This window comes from Cynocephalus volans, chromosome 8 (assembly GCF_027409185.1).
Source record: "Cynocephalus volans isolate mCynVol1 chromosome 8, mCynVol1.pri, whole genome shotgun sequence".
Classification (NCBI taxonomy): domain Eukaryota; kingdom Metazoa; phylum Chordata; class Mammalia; order Dermoptera; family Cynocephalidae; genus Cynocephalus; species Cynocephalus volans.
In genome coordinates this window covers 143455783-143473930 of record NC_084467.1, presented here as the reverse complement: position 1 = coordinate 143473930, position 18148 = coordinate 143455783, and the positions used below count along the sequence as shown (strand labels likewise).

General features: G+C 37.3%; 1 protein-coding gene across 1 annotated transcript in view; it reads right to left on the bottom strand.

Moving 5' to 3' along the window:
• LOC134383928 (tRNA-splicing endonuclease subunit Sen15-like) overlaps window positions 1-17300 on the bottom strand; it is a 28653-nt gene extending 11353 nt beyond the window's left edge. Inside the window, exons 1-3 of the mRNA XM_063105455.1 lie at window positions 17156-17300; window positions 14621-14702; window positions 14181-14316 (exon numbers count right to left, since the gene is read on the bottom strand). Coding sequence (XP_062961525.1) covers window positions 14181-14316; window positions 14621-14702; window positions 17156-17281 — 344 coding nt within the window. The 5' untranslated portion in view covers window positions 17282-17300. The remainder of the gene's footprint in view (window positions 1-14180; window positions 14317-14620; window positions 14703-17155) is intronic.
• Between the last annotated feature and the right edge of the window lie 848 nt (window positions 17301-18148).

The following is an 18148-nucleotide window of genomic DNA, read 5'->3' as shown; positions in this document are numbered from 1 at the left end:
GTATATCTACACAATGGAATAATACTCTGCTATAAAAAAGAACGAAATACGGCCATTTGCAATGACATGGATGGACCTAGAGAGAATCATATTAGGTGAAATGAGTCAGGCACAGAAAGAGAAATATCACATGCTCTCACTTATTTATGGGAGCTAAAAATAAATAAAAACACAAATAAACTGGGAGGGGGAGAAGAAGACACAACAGTTACAATTCCTTGAAGTTGATACGACAAGCAAATAGATATAAAGTTGTATGGAGGCAAGGGGTAGAGGGAGGAGGGGGGGAGGTTTCGGTAATGGGCCACAATAATCAACCACATTGTATATTGACAAAATAAAATAAAATAACTAAACTAAAATAAAATAAATGCATCTGTAATAAAAACTACACTTTTGGAGAGTGGAAATATTTTTTAATTACAGAGAAATAATAATGGAATGTCCTTTAAGGAAATTAAGGATTAAATCTCATAACTAAAAATGTGTTTAGAAATGTTCTAAAGAAGGAACTCAGCTCTAGTGACCATTTACTCCATTGTTTGTATACCAAGACTTGATAAACTATGGTTGCCTGTTTTTTTTTATGGTCCATGAGTCAAGAATGGTCTTTACATCTTCAAATGTACATTTTTAATGGTTATATAAGTACCTACATAATAGCCCCAATTTTTCCATTCAGTCCACAAAACCTGAAATATTTACTATCTGGTTTGATGACTCCTATTCTATACCATGAAAAAGGGTAAGAATAAGAATTATAAGTATGAACCCAGGGCAATGTACTTTTTAAAAAGACACTAGGGAAAAAGAAGGGATGAAAGGGCAGGAAACACGGATGAAAAATAATTTAACTAAAAGGTAAGGAAGCTATTCATAGCATTGGCAGATCACCTCTTCAGACTTGTGATTTGTACTTTGTCCTCACGACACACATTATAGTTAAAGTGTAAAGTGTGGAAAATGGTGATAAACCTTGTAAGCAGATGAATTTTGTAGACATTCTTATTTTTTGGAAACTCTTGAAAAGTTGCTTGCTCGTATGTTCTTTAAGGTATCATTTAGCAAGTTTCTGCTGCAGGAACTTAGTAGCTGAAAAGAGTTCATTCAACAAATACTTATTTAGTACTATGTACCAGGTACCAGGTTACGTACTGGGGAAATAGCAATGAACAATCAAAGAATACCAAATACACAATATTTTGAGTAGCAATGTGGCAAGTGTTATAAAGGAGGACCACTCTTAGTTGGTCCAGGAGGCTTAAGAGTGGTAACAGAGTGGTAACGCTTGCCGTGGAAGTGGTGAGAAATGGACAGATTCCATAGGATTTGTTGATAAATAAATTGTGGCATATAAGAAATGGGAAGAATATAAACTAAGAAATTATAGCAAGGTTACAGGATTCAAGGGTAATATACAAAAGTCCATTGTATTCCTACATACCAGCACTGCTGAATTCTGCCAAACGTTTAAAGAAGAATTAATACAATTCTTCTCAAACTATTCCAGAAAATCAAAGCAGAGGGCATTTTCCTAAACTCATTCTATGAGGCCATCATTGCCTTAATACCAAAAGCAGACAAGGACACAACAAAAAAAGAAAATACAGGCCAACATCCCTAATGAACACAGATGCAGAAATTCTCAACAAAATACCAGCAAACCAAATTTAACAACACATCAAAAAGATTACATACCATGATCAAGTGGGATATACATCCTAGGGATATAAGAATAGTTCAACATATGCAAATCAATAAATATGATAAATACATCAACAAAATGAAGAAAAAAAATATATGATCATCTCAATAGATGTAGAAAAAGCATGTGACAAAATTCAACATCCCTCTGTGATAAAAACTTTCAACAAATTAGGTAAAGAAGGAAAGTATGTCAACACAATAAAGGCCATATATGATAAACTCACAACTAACATCATACTGAATGGGGAAAAGTTGAAAGCTTTTCCTCTAGGAATTAGAACAAGACAAGGATGCCCACTCTCATTGCTATGATTTAACATACTATTGGAAATTCAAGTCAAAGCAATTAGGCAAGAGAAAGAAATAAGGGGTATACAAACTGGAAAACAGGAAGTAAAATTGTCCCTGTGTACATAAAAAATAATTTAACATACAGAAAAATCTAAAGAATCTATCAAAAAAAACTCTTAGATCTGATAAATGAATTCAGTAAAGTCGCAGGATATAATATTTACAAAAATCATTGGTGTTTCTATATATACTAACAAATGAACTAGCTGAAAGTGAAATCAAGAAAGCAATCCCATTTACAATAACTACCAAAAAAACTCCAAAAAAACAAATAAATTTAACTGAGGAGGTGAAAGATCTCTACAATGAAAACTACACAACACTGATGAAAGAAATTAAAGAGGACACAAAAAAATTGAAAAATATTCCATGTTTATGGACTAGAAGAATTAATATTATCAAAATGAACATGCCACCCAAAGCATCCTACAGATTCAATGTAACCTCTATCAAAATACCAATGACATTCTTCACAGAAACAGAAAAAACAATCCTAACGTACAAATGGAAACACAAAAGACCCCAAATAGCTAAAGCAATTTTGAGCAAAAAGAATAAAGTGGGAGGCATTATACTACCTGACTTCAAATTATACTACAAAGCTATAGTAATCAAAACAGCATGGTACATAAATACAGACACATGGATCAATGGAACAGAAAAGAGAACCCATAAATAAATCCACATAAATATGGCCAAATTATCTTTGATAAAGATGCCAAGAACTCACACGGTTAAAAAGACAGCCTCTTCAATCAACAGTGCTGGGAAAACTGGATATCCATATTCAGATGAAAGAAACTATAAACCAATCTCTCACCAGATTCCAAAATCAGCTCAAAATGGATTAAAGACTTAAATGGAAGACCTGGTATCACAAAACTACTAGAAGAAAACACAGGGGAATCACTCTAAGACATCAGTCTGGGCAAAAATTTCATGGAGAAAGCTTCTAAAGCAGAGGCAACAAAAGCAAAAATAAACAAATGGGATTATATCAAAGTAAAAAGATTCTGCACAGCAAAAGAAACAGCAACAGAGCAAAGAGGCAACTGGCAGAATAGGAGAAAATATTTGCAAACTATTCACCTTATAGATATTAATATCCAGAATATACAAGGAACTTAAACAACTCAACAGCAAAAAACAACCTGATTACAAAATGGGCAAATGACTTGAATAGACATTTTTCAATAGGAGACATACAAATGGACAACAGGTATATAAAAAAATGCTCAACATCACCAATCATCAGGGAAATACAAATCAAAACCACAATGAGATATCATCTCACCCCAGTTAGGCTACTTTCAAAAAGTCATAAAATAACAAATGTTGGTGAGGGTGGGGAAAAAAGGGAACTGTTGTGGGAATGTAAGTTAGTACAGCCATTATGGAAAACTGTATGGAGATTCTCAAAAAACTATAAATAGAACTACCATATGATCCAGCAATCCCACTGCTGGATACTTATCCAAAGGAAAGGAAATCAGCATACCAAAGAGAGATGAGAGATGTGCACTCCTACGTTTATTGCAGCACTATCCACAATGGCCAAGATATGAAATAAACCGAGGTGTCCATCAATAGTTGAAAGGATAAAGAAAAATATGGTATATGTACACAACAGAATACTACTCAGCCATGAAAAAGAATAAAATTCTGTAATTTGTAGCAACATGGATGAACCTAGAAGACATTATAATAAGGTGAAATAAATCAGATACAGAAAGATAAATATCACATGTTCGCCCTCACATGTGAGAGCAAAAAGAAAAATTTAATGCATTTTTAGAAGCGGAGAGCAGAACTGTGGTTACTAGAGGCTGGGGTGGGGAGATAGGGAAAGGTTGGTTAAAGGATGCTAAATTACAGCTAGATCAGAAAAATAAGTTCTAGTGGTAGTGCTAGGCATCTATAATTAACAATAATTTATTGTATGCTCTCAAATGGCTAGAAGAAAGGAACTCAAATGTTCTCATCACAAAGAATGAATAAATTTTTGTAATGATGAATATGAAAACTACCCTGTTTTCACCATCACACAACATTGTACACATGTATTGAAATAAAATCTGTACCTCATATATATGTATAATTAGTACATTTCAATTAAAAACAAATTCCTTTTAAAAAATTAGCAACAACAACAAAAGTAACTTTACTTCAATAAAGAAAACAAAAACAAAAATCAGAAAATCATTAACCATTTTCCCCCTCATAATTTAGATCCTTCTGAAAGTCACTTAAAGTATTTTCCCATTTACAACTACCTGTAATACTAATACTATTACAGAAACCTGTAATAGTTGTGGCAGAATATAGTCTGGTGTAATATACTTCTTTTCTTTTAAGGCAGTCAGCAAACATCAATGGCAAGGTGGTACAAACAGAAGGTAATCAAGCTATCCAAACACAAATTTGACTTCATTTGCAACCTCAGCACTGAAAAAGATAGGTCCCTAGCTTTTAGTTAGGATTCCTGTGGTCATCTCATCTTTAAATCCATCAGATCTCTTTGACCTTTGTAAATCTATGAATATAATTTTATACTATTGTTGTGTCTGGGGAAACTGTACTCATACTTCTAGTCATTTACCAAAGTTGCTACATGGATTCCTTAAATTCACCTTAGCAAGAAACGTCTAGAGTATTCTCCATATGGATACACCATTCATACACATAAATTAATATGGTATTTTATAATGCAAACTAAAAATTATTTTACATTAGTTTTAGGAAGTATTTTTAGATGGGAGAAAAAGGAGAGGTGTCCTTCCCTTCAAGAAACACTAGCAATTAATCACCGTACACTCCATCAGCATAATTTCCCCACCAGATCAGAAATGGGAACTGTACCAATTTTATTCTCCCACTGGAGATCAGCAATTAGCATTAAATCAACATTTTCAAAAGGACTAGTATACACAAGACTTTCTAATACCTGAAAATATGACGTGTTTTAACTATGTTCATATATTACATATAACTGCTTTACAGAAAACACTAGTCACAAACTGTACTTGTGCTCAAAGTAATGCATTCACTTAAAGGCCATTTAAATGCACATTTACCCTTTAATGAGAACTGTTTCCACTCTTGCCAGAAACTATATAAACAAAATCACCAGGCCTAAAGCCTGGGAAAATAAGTGGGAAATAGATAGAAAAACCGTTTAGGCATTCTCAGAAATGCACACAGATACAACATTAAATGTTGCCTAGAATTGTTATCTTTTATGGGGTCAGCAAATACATATATAATATAAAATAAATAATGGAAAGAATAAATCATGTAAACGTATATGCCACTCTGCCACTCAACAGTCAAGTGGCAAGACAGCGAATAAAATGGTTGTAACTGATATAGTGGGATTGTTTGTCATCACTAAGGAAATGTCTTATAACTAAGTTGTAGTTAATAATATAAATGACAGAGTTTGGTCCAGTTTATAAACAACAGATTCCAAAATTTGAAAACTTAAACTATCTCAACAGGAGATAGTTATCAGGCCTGGTATGCTATATGCTCTTTGTATTATTTACACTCTAAGTAAACATTTTTTTAGACCTTTAAATAGGAAATATTTCTTAAGCCAGACACAAAGGTATTTATTATAAAAGAAAAGATGGATTTATATGATTATATTCAAAGTTATATTCAAATTAATAACTATTAAAAAAAACAAATTAACAACTGTTATTCATTAAAGGATACCATAAAGATAGTGAAAGATGGATTTAAAAATTGCAAAACCTAACCATCGAAGGATTATTATCAAGATATATAAAGAACTCATACAAGTCGATGAGAAACTACAGGCAACCCAATAGGTAAAGGATATAAACAGGCATTTCTTAAGAGAGGAAATAATAAATAGGCAAAGAAATGTCCAATATTTTTAGTGATCAGAGAAATGCAAATTAAGACCACAGTGAGATAACTCATTCAACTGGCAAAAATTTGAAAGTCTGACACTACCAAATGTTGGAGATGATACAGTTCCAATGGATCCTGTTTACACTGCTGCTGCAACCACTTTGGAAATAGTTTGAAATTATCTCCTACAGTTGAATATTTTTAGTAACACTCCATCATCAGGAGAGTGGGTGTGAAAACTGAGATACAATGACACTATGGAATATACAGCAGCCTAAATAATGCACAATAGCGAATTAATTTTAGCAATATAATTTCCAGTACATAAGGTGAGCCTCAAAAAGACTGCATATCTTTTAAAAAGATACAAACCTCTAAAATAAAACAATTCCCAGTGAATATGGGATTCAGGATGACAGTTACCATAGGTCAGTGGAAGCAGGGAAAGGAGGGGTCCCATAAGATTAGATCCCAGTAATTGTTAAGTATCTAGTTTGTTTTGGGTGGTGGGTTCAGAGATACTTGCCACATTATTAAAAATAACTAACTAAATAAATAAATAAAAGCCAGGCATGGACTAAGAATGAGAGTAAGTCATGAAACAAAGATATGTTTAATCCAATATTGTGCACCTAAGATTTATAAAAAAGCCACCTCCTCCCACCAAAGAAAACAAATGCATTAGTTAAAAATCTTAAAAGTTTTTTTCCCTCTAAGATGGCTGCCTAGAGAGGTATGGCGCTAGGCCCCTCCCCATAAAAAGAGATCAAAACAACAGACAAGTATATTTTGACTGGAACCGAAGGAAACACAGTGCAGAGCACCAGGAGAGTAAGGAGATTCTTGTGAAACACAGAAGAAGGGAATGGCGCATAGAGGGCAGAGAAGAGCAGGGCATCCAGCCTTAGCCCTGCTACGGGGACCCACCCAGAACCAGGCAGAGAGAAAGGAGGGTGGAAAAGACCCCAGCTATTCCTCCCACCGCCACAAACGCCAGTGATTCCTGCCCTGGGGGGATCCCCAGTCTTTTGGGGACCCACACCTGAACTCACTCAGTACCTACTCCCCCCCAAGCTGGCAAGCAGACCTACTGAGCGGGAAATCAACTAAAAAGTAGCGAGTCCCCACATTCATCACCTGCCTTGCATGGCCTGTGGAAGCTAAACCTACAACAAACTACTTGGTCCACAACTAACCCAGCGGCAGCCCTGACTCCCACTGGGACCCTCCACAGGCACGCACAGGCGCCTATAGGGCCACAATCCCAAGTACCTGAAGACTAGACCCGTGTGCTGAACCCAGCCAGCCTGGGTCCCTTTGTCTAGAGGCACTGCCTGCATTTTGTGGTGCTCACTTGGGCACTGGCAGGGTCAGAGCACAGGCTGCCTGGAGCCTCTGAAAGAGTGACTTAGACCCCAGTGTCTGGATTAACACAACACCCTCCTCCTCCTCCCCAAGGTAGGATGCTTCTGGGCTCAGCTGCACCCTTGCAGGCTCACATGGGGCTCAACAGCGATTGGGTAGCAGCTTTCTCTTCCTACAGCACACCTTCAGAGAGCCACTGGGTCCCGCATCATTCTCACAGGCTTGCTCCAGGCTCAACAGCTGAGCCAGTGGCCCTGTACAGACCTCCCAGGAACTGCTATAACAGTATACATCTACCCACTGGCTGACAGCGGACCACCCACCCTGACAACAAACCCACCCCAACAAGAAACTGCCAAAGGCCCTTCCACCTAGGCCATGGCACTTACAGACAACTCTAAGATTGAAAACAGTAGAAGAAGTTGCAATGAAGGTTGCACTACCACACTGACCCAGATCCAAACTTAAAGTGACCAACTAACTGTCAATATAGAATACTTCTATAAGAAACAGTCTCCCCCTTCAAAAGCCACTCCCAGAATTGAAAGAAGTGACTATACAACCAGATGCCCAGATGAGAAACATGAAAAAACAAGGAAGCTTGACTCTCACAAAAGAAGACTAAAATTCTCCAATACCAGACTCCAAACAACAGGAAATTGACAAATTGCCTAAGGAGGAATCCCAAAGGACAATACTAAGGAAACTCAAAATGATGGATGAAAAAATAAATAGAAATCACAATGAAGTCAAAAAGAAATTTGAGGACATTTACGGAAAATTCAACAAAGAGATACAAGCAATAAAAAAAAAAATCAGCGGAAATCCTGGAACAGAAGAATTTATTCAAAGAAATAAAAAATAATCTGAGAGCCTAAACAGCAGGCTAGAACAAGAAGAAGAAAGAATCTTCAAACTAGAAGACAGGCTTTTTGAACTAACACAGTTGGACCAAAAAAAAGAAAAAAGAAAAAAGAATTTTAAAAAATGAAGAAAAACTGCAAAATCTTCCTGATAACCTGAAGTATAAAACATCTGTATTATAGGTATGCAGGAAGGGGAAGAGAAAGGAAAAGATATTAAAAACCTATTTAATGAAATAACAGCTGAAAACTTCCCAAATATTGGGAGAAAGATGGTCTTTCAGATTCAAGAAGCTCAAAGATCCTCAAACAGATTCAATCCAAAAAGCACCTCCCCAAGACACACTGTAGTCAAATTATCAAAAGTCAAAGACAAAGAAAGGATTCTAAAACAGCAAGGGAAAAGAGTCAAATTACCTATGGGGGAATCCCCATCAGGCTAACGGCAGACTTCTCAACAAAATCCTTACTCTCTCTCCAGGAGAGACTGGGATGACATATTCAAAGCACTGAAGGAAAAAAAACTGGCAACCAAGAATACCATATCCAGCAAAGCTTTCCTTCAGAAATAAAGGAGAAATAGCATCTTTCCCAGATACACAAAAACTGTGGGAATTCATCATGACAAGACTGGCCCTTCAACAATCCTCAAAGGGGCCCTACATCTGGAATCAAAAGAGAGATATATGTCACCATAAACACACGAGAAAGAATAAAAACCACTAGCAGAACAGATACACAAATGAGAAAGAGGAAGAAAATGTACTTTATCACTACAAAAAAACACCCAACAGCAAAGATAAACAATGAAAGGGAAAGAAAGGAACATAAGAAATATAAAATTATAGAGAAATTAATAAAATGGCAGGAATAAAGTAATACCTTTCAGTAACAACTCTGAATATAGATGGAATAAAATCGTCACTTAAAACATATAGACTGGCTGAATAGATTAAAAAACTAAAATATATAGACTGGCTGAATGGATAAAAAACTAGACCCGACTATATGCTGCCTACAAAAACACACTTCACCAATGAAGACACACAGACTAATAGTGAAGGAATGGAAAAAGACATTCCATGCAAGCAGAAACCAAAAACAAAAAGGGGTTGTCATACCTGTAACAGATAAAATAGAGTTCAAACCAAGAACTATAAAAAGAGAAGAAGAAGGACATTACATAATGATAAAAGGATCAATGAAGCAAGAAGATATATCAATCATAAATATATATGCACCCAACATCAGAGCACCTAGATATATTACTGGATCTAAGGGGAAAGGTAGACCCCAACATAGTATCAGTTGGAGATTTTAGCATGCCACTCTCAGCACTGGACAGATCATTTAGACAAAGAATCAGCAGAGAAATATTGGATTTAAACAGCACCTTAGATCAAATGGACTTGAAAGACATATAGACAACATTTCATCCAATAACGACAGAACATACAATCTTCTCATCAGCAAATGGATTATTCTCCAGGACAGACCACATGTTAGGTCACAAATTAAGTCTCAACAAATTTTAAAATATTGAAATCATATCAAGTATATTTTCAGACTACAATGGAATAAAATTAGAAATTAACAACAAATGAAACTGGAGAAATGATACAAATTCACCAAAATCAAACAACATGCTCTTGAACAACCAGTGGGTTAAAGAAGAAATAAAGCAGGAAATCAAAAAATTCCTTGAAGTGAATGAAAATACAAGCACAACTTTCCAAAACCTATGAGATACTGCAAAAGCAGTACTGTATTAGTCTGTTTTGTGTTGCTATAACAGAAATACCTGAGACTGGGTAATTTATAAGGAACAGAGGTTTATTTTGCTTACAATTCTGCGACAGCTGCATCTGGCACGGGCCTCAGGCTGCTTCTACTCATGGTGGAAAGCGGCAGGCAGCCGGCAGGTACAAGCAGATCACATGGCAAGAGGAAGCAAGAGAGGGGGAGGGAGGTGCCAGAGTCTTTTGAACAACCAGCTCTCATGGGAAATAATGGAGTGAGAACTCACTCATTAATCCCCCCTCCCCCAGGGAGAGCACTAATCCATGCATGAGGGATCTGCCCCCATGACTCAATCAGTTTCCAACATTGCCACATTGGGAATCAAATTTCCACATGAGTTTTGGTGCAGACAACACATCCAAACTCCATCAAGTACCAAGAGGGAAGTTTATTGCAATAAGTGCTTACATCAAAAGAACAGAAAGACTTCAAATAAACAACCTAATGTTAAATCTCAAAGAACTTCAAATATACGACCTAACATTAAATCTCAAGCTAACCTAATGTTAAATCTCAAACTGACCTAATTTTAAATTTCAAAGAAAAACAAGAGCAATCTAATCCCAAAACTAGCAGACAGAAAGAAATAATTAAGATCAGAGCAAACTAAATGAATAGAAACCAAAAGAATGATACAAAAAAATCTATGAAACGAAAAGTTGTTTTTTTGAGAGGACAAAGAAAATAGACAAGCCGTTGACCAAACTAACTAAAAAAAGAGAGAAGACCCAAATAACAAAATTCAGAAATGAAAAAGAAGACATCACAACCAATATGCAGAAATACAAAGAATCATTAGAGACTATTATGAACAACCCGATGCCAATAAATTTGAAAACGTGGAGGAAATGGATAAATTCCTGGCACATACAAACTACCAAGACTGAACCAAGAAGTAATAGAAAACCTGAACAGACCAACAACAAGCAATAAGATTGATGCAATAATCAGCAGTCTCCCAACAAAGAAAAGCCCAGGACCAGATGGCTTCACCAAACGTTTAAAGAAGAATTAACACCTATCCTTTTCAAAGTATTCAAAAAAAATCGAAACACAGGCCATTCTTCCAAATTCATTCTATGAGGCCAACATCACCCTGATACCAAAATCAGACAAAGACAAAACAAAAAAAGAAAACTACAGGCCAATATCCTTGATGAACATACATGCAACAGTCCTCAATAAGATATTAGCAAACAGAATACAACAGCACATCAAAAAGATTATACACCATGATCAAGTGGGATTCATCCCAGAGTTGCAAGCATGGTGCAACATATGCAAATCAATAAATATGATACACCACATTAACAAAAGCAAGGACAAAAACCATATGATTATCTCAATTGATGTTTGACAAAATTCAGCATCCCTTCATGATAAAGACCCTCAACAAATTAGGTATGGAAGGAAAGTATCTTAACACAATAAAAGCTATATATGACAAACCCACTGCCAAAATCATCCTGAATGGGGAAAAACTGAAAGCTTTTCCTTTGAAAACAGCAATAAGACAAGGATGCCCACTCTCACCACTCTTGTTCAACACAGTATTGGAAGTATTAGCCAGAACGATCAGGCAGGAGAAAGAAATAATGGGCATCCAAATTGGAACACACGAAGTTAAATTGTCACTGTTTGCAGAAGACACAATTCCACATATGGAAAAACCCATAACCTCTACAAAAAACTTCTAGAGCTCATAAATAAATTCAGTAAAATTGCAGATACAAAAAAAACAGTAGTGTTCTCATACACCAAAAACAAACAAGCAGAAAAAGAAATTAAAAAAGCAAGCCCATTTACAATTGCTACCAAAAGAATAAAAGACCTAGGAATAAATTTAACCAAAGAGGAGAAAGATCTCTACAATGAGAACTACACAACCCTGTTGAAAGAAATTAAACAGGACACCAAAAGATAGAAAGACATTCCAAGAGCATGGATTAGAAGAAATAATGTTGTGAAAATATCCATACTACCCAAAGCAATCTACAGATTCAATGCAATCTCCTTCAAAATACCAATGACATTCTTCACAGAAATAGAAAAACAATCCTAAAATTAATATGGAAAAACAAAAGAGCCTCAATAGCCAAAGCAATCCTGAGCAAAAAAGAATTAAACCAGAGGCATTACACTACCTGACTTCAAACTATACTACAAAGCTATAGTAACCAAAACAGCATGGTACTGGCATAAAAACAGACACTCCAACCAACGGAATAGAATAGAGAACCCAGAAATCAACCAAGGTACTTACAGCCAACTGATCTTAGAGAAGGCACCAAGAACATACATTGGGGAAAGGACAGCCTCTTCAGTAAATGGTTCTGGGAAAAGTGGATATCCATGTGCAGTAGAATGAAACTAGACCCTTGCCTCTTACCATCTATCAAAATCAACTCAAAATGGATTAAAGACTTAAGTATAAGACCTGAAACTATAAAACTCCTAGAAGAAAACATTTCAGGATGTAGGACTGGGCAAAGACTTTATGAATATGACCCCCAAAGCACAAGCAACGAAAGAAAAAACAAACATATGGGATTATATCAAACTAAAAAGCTTCTTCACAGCAAAGGACACAATCAACAGAGTAAAAACATAACCTACAGAATGGGAGAAAATATCTGCAAACTATACATCCAATAGGGAATTAATATACAGAATATACAAGGAACTCCAACAACTTCACAGTCAAAAAACCCCCAAATAATCCAATTAAAAAATAGGCAAAGCAGTTGAATAGATATTTTTCAAAGGAAGAATAGAAATTTTTCAAAGGAAGATACATGAAAAAATGATCAACATCACTAAGCATTAGGGAAATGCAAATTAAAAACACACTGAGATAATAACTGCATTTAGATAACCACATTGAGTCACCCCAGGTAGACTGACTATTATCAAAAAGACTGACAATAATGAATACTGGTAAAGATGTGGAGAAAAGGGAACTGTTCTACATTGTTGGTGAGACTGTAAATTAGTACAGTCATTATGGACAACAGTACAGAGAGTTCTCAAACAACAACAGATAGAACTACCACACAATCCATCAATCCCACTTCTGAATATATACACAAAGGAATGGAAATCATCACATTGAAGGGATATCTGCACTCCCATGTTCATCCCAGCTCTATATACAACAGCCAAGATATGGAATCAGCCTAAATGTGCATCGATGGACAATTGGATAAGGAAAATGTAGTATACATACACAATGGAATACTACTCAGCCATAAAAAAGAATGAAAATCTGCTATTCTCAGCAACACAGATGAGCCTGGAGAAAATTAAGTGAAATAAGCGAGGCAAAGAAAGAGAAATACCACATGTCCTCACTCATAAGTACGCAGGTAGGTAGGTAGGTAGGTAGGTAGGTGGGTAGGTGGGTGGGTGGGTGGGTGGGAGGGAGGCAGGAAGGAAGGGAGGAAGGGAGGAAGGGAGGAAGGGAGGAAGGGAGGAAGGGAGGAAGGGAGGAAGGGAGGAAGGAAGGAAGGAAGGAAGGAAGGAAGAAAGACAGAAAAAAACAATAAAATGTCAAATTTTTAGTAGAGAACAGACCTATAGTTACTAGAGGTGAAAAAGGGGGAGAGGGATGGGTGTTAGCAAGTAATTGGGTAAGGGACACAAAGAATTATTACTATTTGTAATGATGAACATACTAATAATATTGATTTGATCATCATATACTGTCTACAAATACTGATAAGTCAACTTTGTACCCCATAAATATGTATAATCAGTTATGTTTCAATTCAAAAAATATTTCATTTAAATCTTAAAAATATATTAAAGAACAAAAAATTTTAAAAAGTCCCACAGCTGCATGAAGCTTTCTTTGACTTCAATTTGCATGTTAATCATGCTCTTCACCAATTCCTATAGCAGGTATGATTGGTATCACATTGTATATCTTATAATATATGTTCTTTCAAATGTAATGGCTTGCCTCCTTACCAAGAATATAAATATTTTGTTTCCTTAAGGATAGAATTTCTACCATTTATTCTTTCTCTAAGTGTTAAATAAATACTTGTTGAACTCTCATACTTAATTCCTCAAATGACCAAGAGTAAAGCTATGATCCCTGTACCCCAAATTCCTTTAAAAATGTTATACTACTACATTTAATTTAATGATTCCTAGTGCTTTACTCAGAAAAGGAACTAATCTGTTAAACAAAGACCAAAATCACCAGTTCACCTGTTATGGCTGAGGGAAGCAGTGATGGGTACAGGCACCACAGTCTGTAACCCTTCCCCTTCTAGCTCTGTACCAACAAGGCAGATGAGCTGGAGTTCTGGTAATCCCACACAGCTTACTTCATGCCAACTTTTACCTGAAAGAGCATCATTGAATGGACAATAATGTTCATCAAAAGCAAAAGATAAAAATACCAAACTTCTACCTAATACTCAGTTGAGCAAACACCACTTATAATGCCACCGCCTCTCTTTACTTTTCTAGTATTTTCTGTTACAAAGGAATTCCCATTATAAATGAAGAAATTACAAAATTGACAAAATTAATAGCAAATGCATAAATGATTGCTTAATATAATGCCAACGATGCTATACCCCAACTCAATCCCCCAAACCCATACCACAGCCCCAATAACAAAACAATATAAACAAATGACTTACTCTCCATGAGGTCCAGGTAAACCAAGAATGCTATGTAGACTTGGGTGGCATCTCCCATATCTAATTCCATCATTTCTAAGTACTGAAAATCAAAATGCAATTGTCAAATAGAGAAGGAAGAATCTTTTAATCATTTCTTTCAATCAACAAGTATACATTAAATATCTCTTCTAGGTAATAGCGGTAGTTAAAAAGCAATATAAGATCTGACCTCTATCTCTAAAGAATTTGCAATTGTTAGGATAAACACATGCATACTTACAATTATTAGGCAAATAACAATATATGACATTAAGTGATTAAAAACCATGTGAGTGGAATAAGAACACAGAACCCAACAGGTCAGAGGAGCTTTACTCAGGGAGATTGGTTGCTGAATGCTTCATGGCAGAAGTGGGATGCAAATTGAGCCCTGAAGGACATGATTTGAGTAAATGGAGAAGTAGAATAATAGTGTGGGTAATCACACAAAGGTGGGAATAAACCACACATATTTAAGGGCCTATAAAGAAACCTATCTGCCAGGAGTAGAGACATTTTTTAATAGGATTTTCATTGGGACATGTTGGTGGGGAGCTTCTATTTCCCTGGTCTCTTATTTGCATGGAAGAGAAAGTCTGCTAGAATACCATTCCTAGCCTCTCTCCTCACCCTTTTTCACTCAAAAGTAGGGAGTTTTTTAATTGTTGGATTTTAAAGAAGGAACTAAGCAAGGTGCTCCTTCTTTCAGACTTGCTGGTCAGCATAAGGGAACATTTTTCAGCAGCTTATCCTGCAGAGAAAGCCTGAGACTGTCTAGCTACATCAGTGACTAGGTGGATAAGCAAGGCTAATGCAGAGATGAGGTTTTGGCAGACTTGCATGGGGGCAGATCTGAAGTCACATTCCCCCATCCGTTTCACTGTTAAGTGTACAGGTGCAGGAGAATAAGGGTGTTATTAGTTGTCTACCTGAAGCCTCAAATGTGTTTGAAAATGACACAAAACGTAATTTCAGGCCAGGTTATAAGGTCTTGGTGGCCAAACTAAAAGTCTGAGTTTTGTCCATAAGGAAACACTGAGGATTTCTAAGCAGTAGAATAATATAAGTGCTGTGTGAGAATGACAAATCTGATACCATTTTACTGGATGAAACTAAGTAATTTCCAAATTGAGTAACAAAAAAATTGGACTGGAAAAACAATCACTCACTATTATTTCTTTTCTTGTTTTTAAAAATCAATTCAGGAAGAATAATCAAAAGGGAAGATTTGGTGGTCATAATCTATACAGCCATTAACTTCAAAGAGAAAAAAAATCTACAAGCATGAAAACTGAATAGCAACACCAAATCTCAATGAGGCTTTAAAAATGTGTTATTGGTGTTTCATTTATTAAATACTTACATAGTGCTTTCTATATGTCAAAAATATTAACTGATTTAATCCTGTAATAACCCTGCAAGGCAAATACTATTATTATCCCTGTTATTCAGGTGAGGAAACTAGGTGTAATGAGATGGAGCCACTTGGCCCAAATCCCAAAGCTGCTAAGTGACAGAACCAGGATTCAAACTCAGTGAGTCTGACTTTGAGTTAATGCTTCTAACCACTATGCTACCCTGCCATGTTGTTTTCTTTTTATGGTAATAAATAATACTTCCATGTTATTGTTTCTTTTTCTCACTTGTTGGGGGAAGATGAAGGGGACAGAGCAGGAGGATAAAATCAAGTGAGAAGACGAAGAAGGCTTAATTCTTTTCAGACTTATATCTATAAAATTTTACCTTTCTTGACTGTTTTCAGATCATTAGGAATTATTGTTCTCAAATAGAAGAGTGCAATTCTATTAAAGTACCAGACCAGTCCCAGAGATTCTTACAAAATCCACATCTCTGCTCACTGTCCATTCACTGTTTGGGACATTACTGGTACAAGGCAGCAATTTCCCAAACAGAAGCAAGCAAGGGACTAATCATCTTAACCTCCCTTGATGTGAATACAGAAAAATATACTCACAATGTGAGTAGCTCTGCTTTAGGCAAGAACCTATTCAAACTTTCCAAGAAATCCGATAAATTAGGAATCTGCACCCGTGCAAAATCATGATGTACACTCTGGGTCCAAGGCTAAGGTAAACGTGACTGTACCTAAACCTCTACCATGACGGACTCCTAGTTCATTATGGCCCACAAACTGTCTTGTATGGTTAATGTGAGAATTAAAGAAATTCACCCCCCAAACGACCTCTATCTAAACAACAAAACTCAGGTATTGGTGGAGTGCTAATTGGCGGTCTCCAGCTTGAGGAGACTTTAATGTTTTGCTTTCAGTTTAAGGATGGCTTTGGTGAGGGGCTGGGGAAGGTGTCAGAGCGATCGTTCAACACGTCTAAACAAACAGAAACGATACTGCCTGAGGCTGGCAGTAGTGCACAGCGGCCCCCGCCACCCACCGCACCCTCGGCTGTCCGGCCGGTCGGAAGGGGAGCGCGGCCCGGGAGCTCCGCCTGCGGCCGGGGGCTGGACCGGCGCCCGGCTCCTCTTGCGCCTCCTCACCTTAGGGTGGGTGCCCATCCAGGCGTCCTCAGGGGCCCACGACGGAGCGCTGCCGCCGCTGCGAACGCCGCCCGGGCCCAGACTGCTGCAGCCGGCGGTCGGCTCGGCATCGCCGCGCTCCTCCATGCCGGCCCGCAGGGCGCACGCGTGGTGCACCACGACTTGCGCCCGGCCAGAAGCAGGGGCGCCCGGGTCTGGGTTCCGCTTCCCGCCGTCTGCAGCGTCTGCTCTGTAGGGCTCAGGTACTGGGAGGAAAGTGAAATCAGCCCCTCCCTCTGACAGTGGTAGCTAGAACCTGTGCAAAAGCAGGTTCTAGTTTTACTCTGCGTTTGTTATTAAAAGCTGGGCGGATTCGAGCGCGAGGAAGGTTCAAGCGAGCCCCGAGCCCAAAGCCCTTAATCCTCCTTAAGTCAGTGCTGCCTGCAGCTTTCTTGAAAAGTAGGGGTTAAGTCCTCTTTGCCTTTAGCATTGGGTCCCGGTCTCCTATTCCTGGGAATTTAAACCCTTATCCAATGCCCTGTTGTAGAAGTTTAACATCGAACCATATTTTTAGGGTGGACCTACCTTTCCGGATTAGAGGAAACATGAGTTGTTGAATGAGTGGTCAGAAAGGGAGGATAGAAACGAGCATAAGTGTGTGACCTGGAAGCCAAGGAAAGGCAGAGTAGGACATAGCATTTCTGGTTTTACTCTATGTAAAACAGGGAAACATTAGAGGCTCCTGTTATGTTTTCATAGGGTCACTCTGACTGACTGAGGTGTTGAGAGTAGGTTGTAGGGGACAGGGACTGATTAGGAGCCTAGTGTATTAACCAGGGCAAGAACTGACTCTCAAAATTCAAAGTCCCAGATACGTAGGGCAGAACTTCCACTTTCAGACATGATAGACTAAAACTCTAGTGGCTGATCCTCCAGCGGAAAACAACTATAGAACTTGGACATGACACAAAAAGCGACTGCCTGAATATACTGGAATGCAACACAATCAGAAAT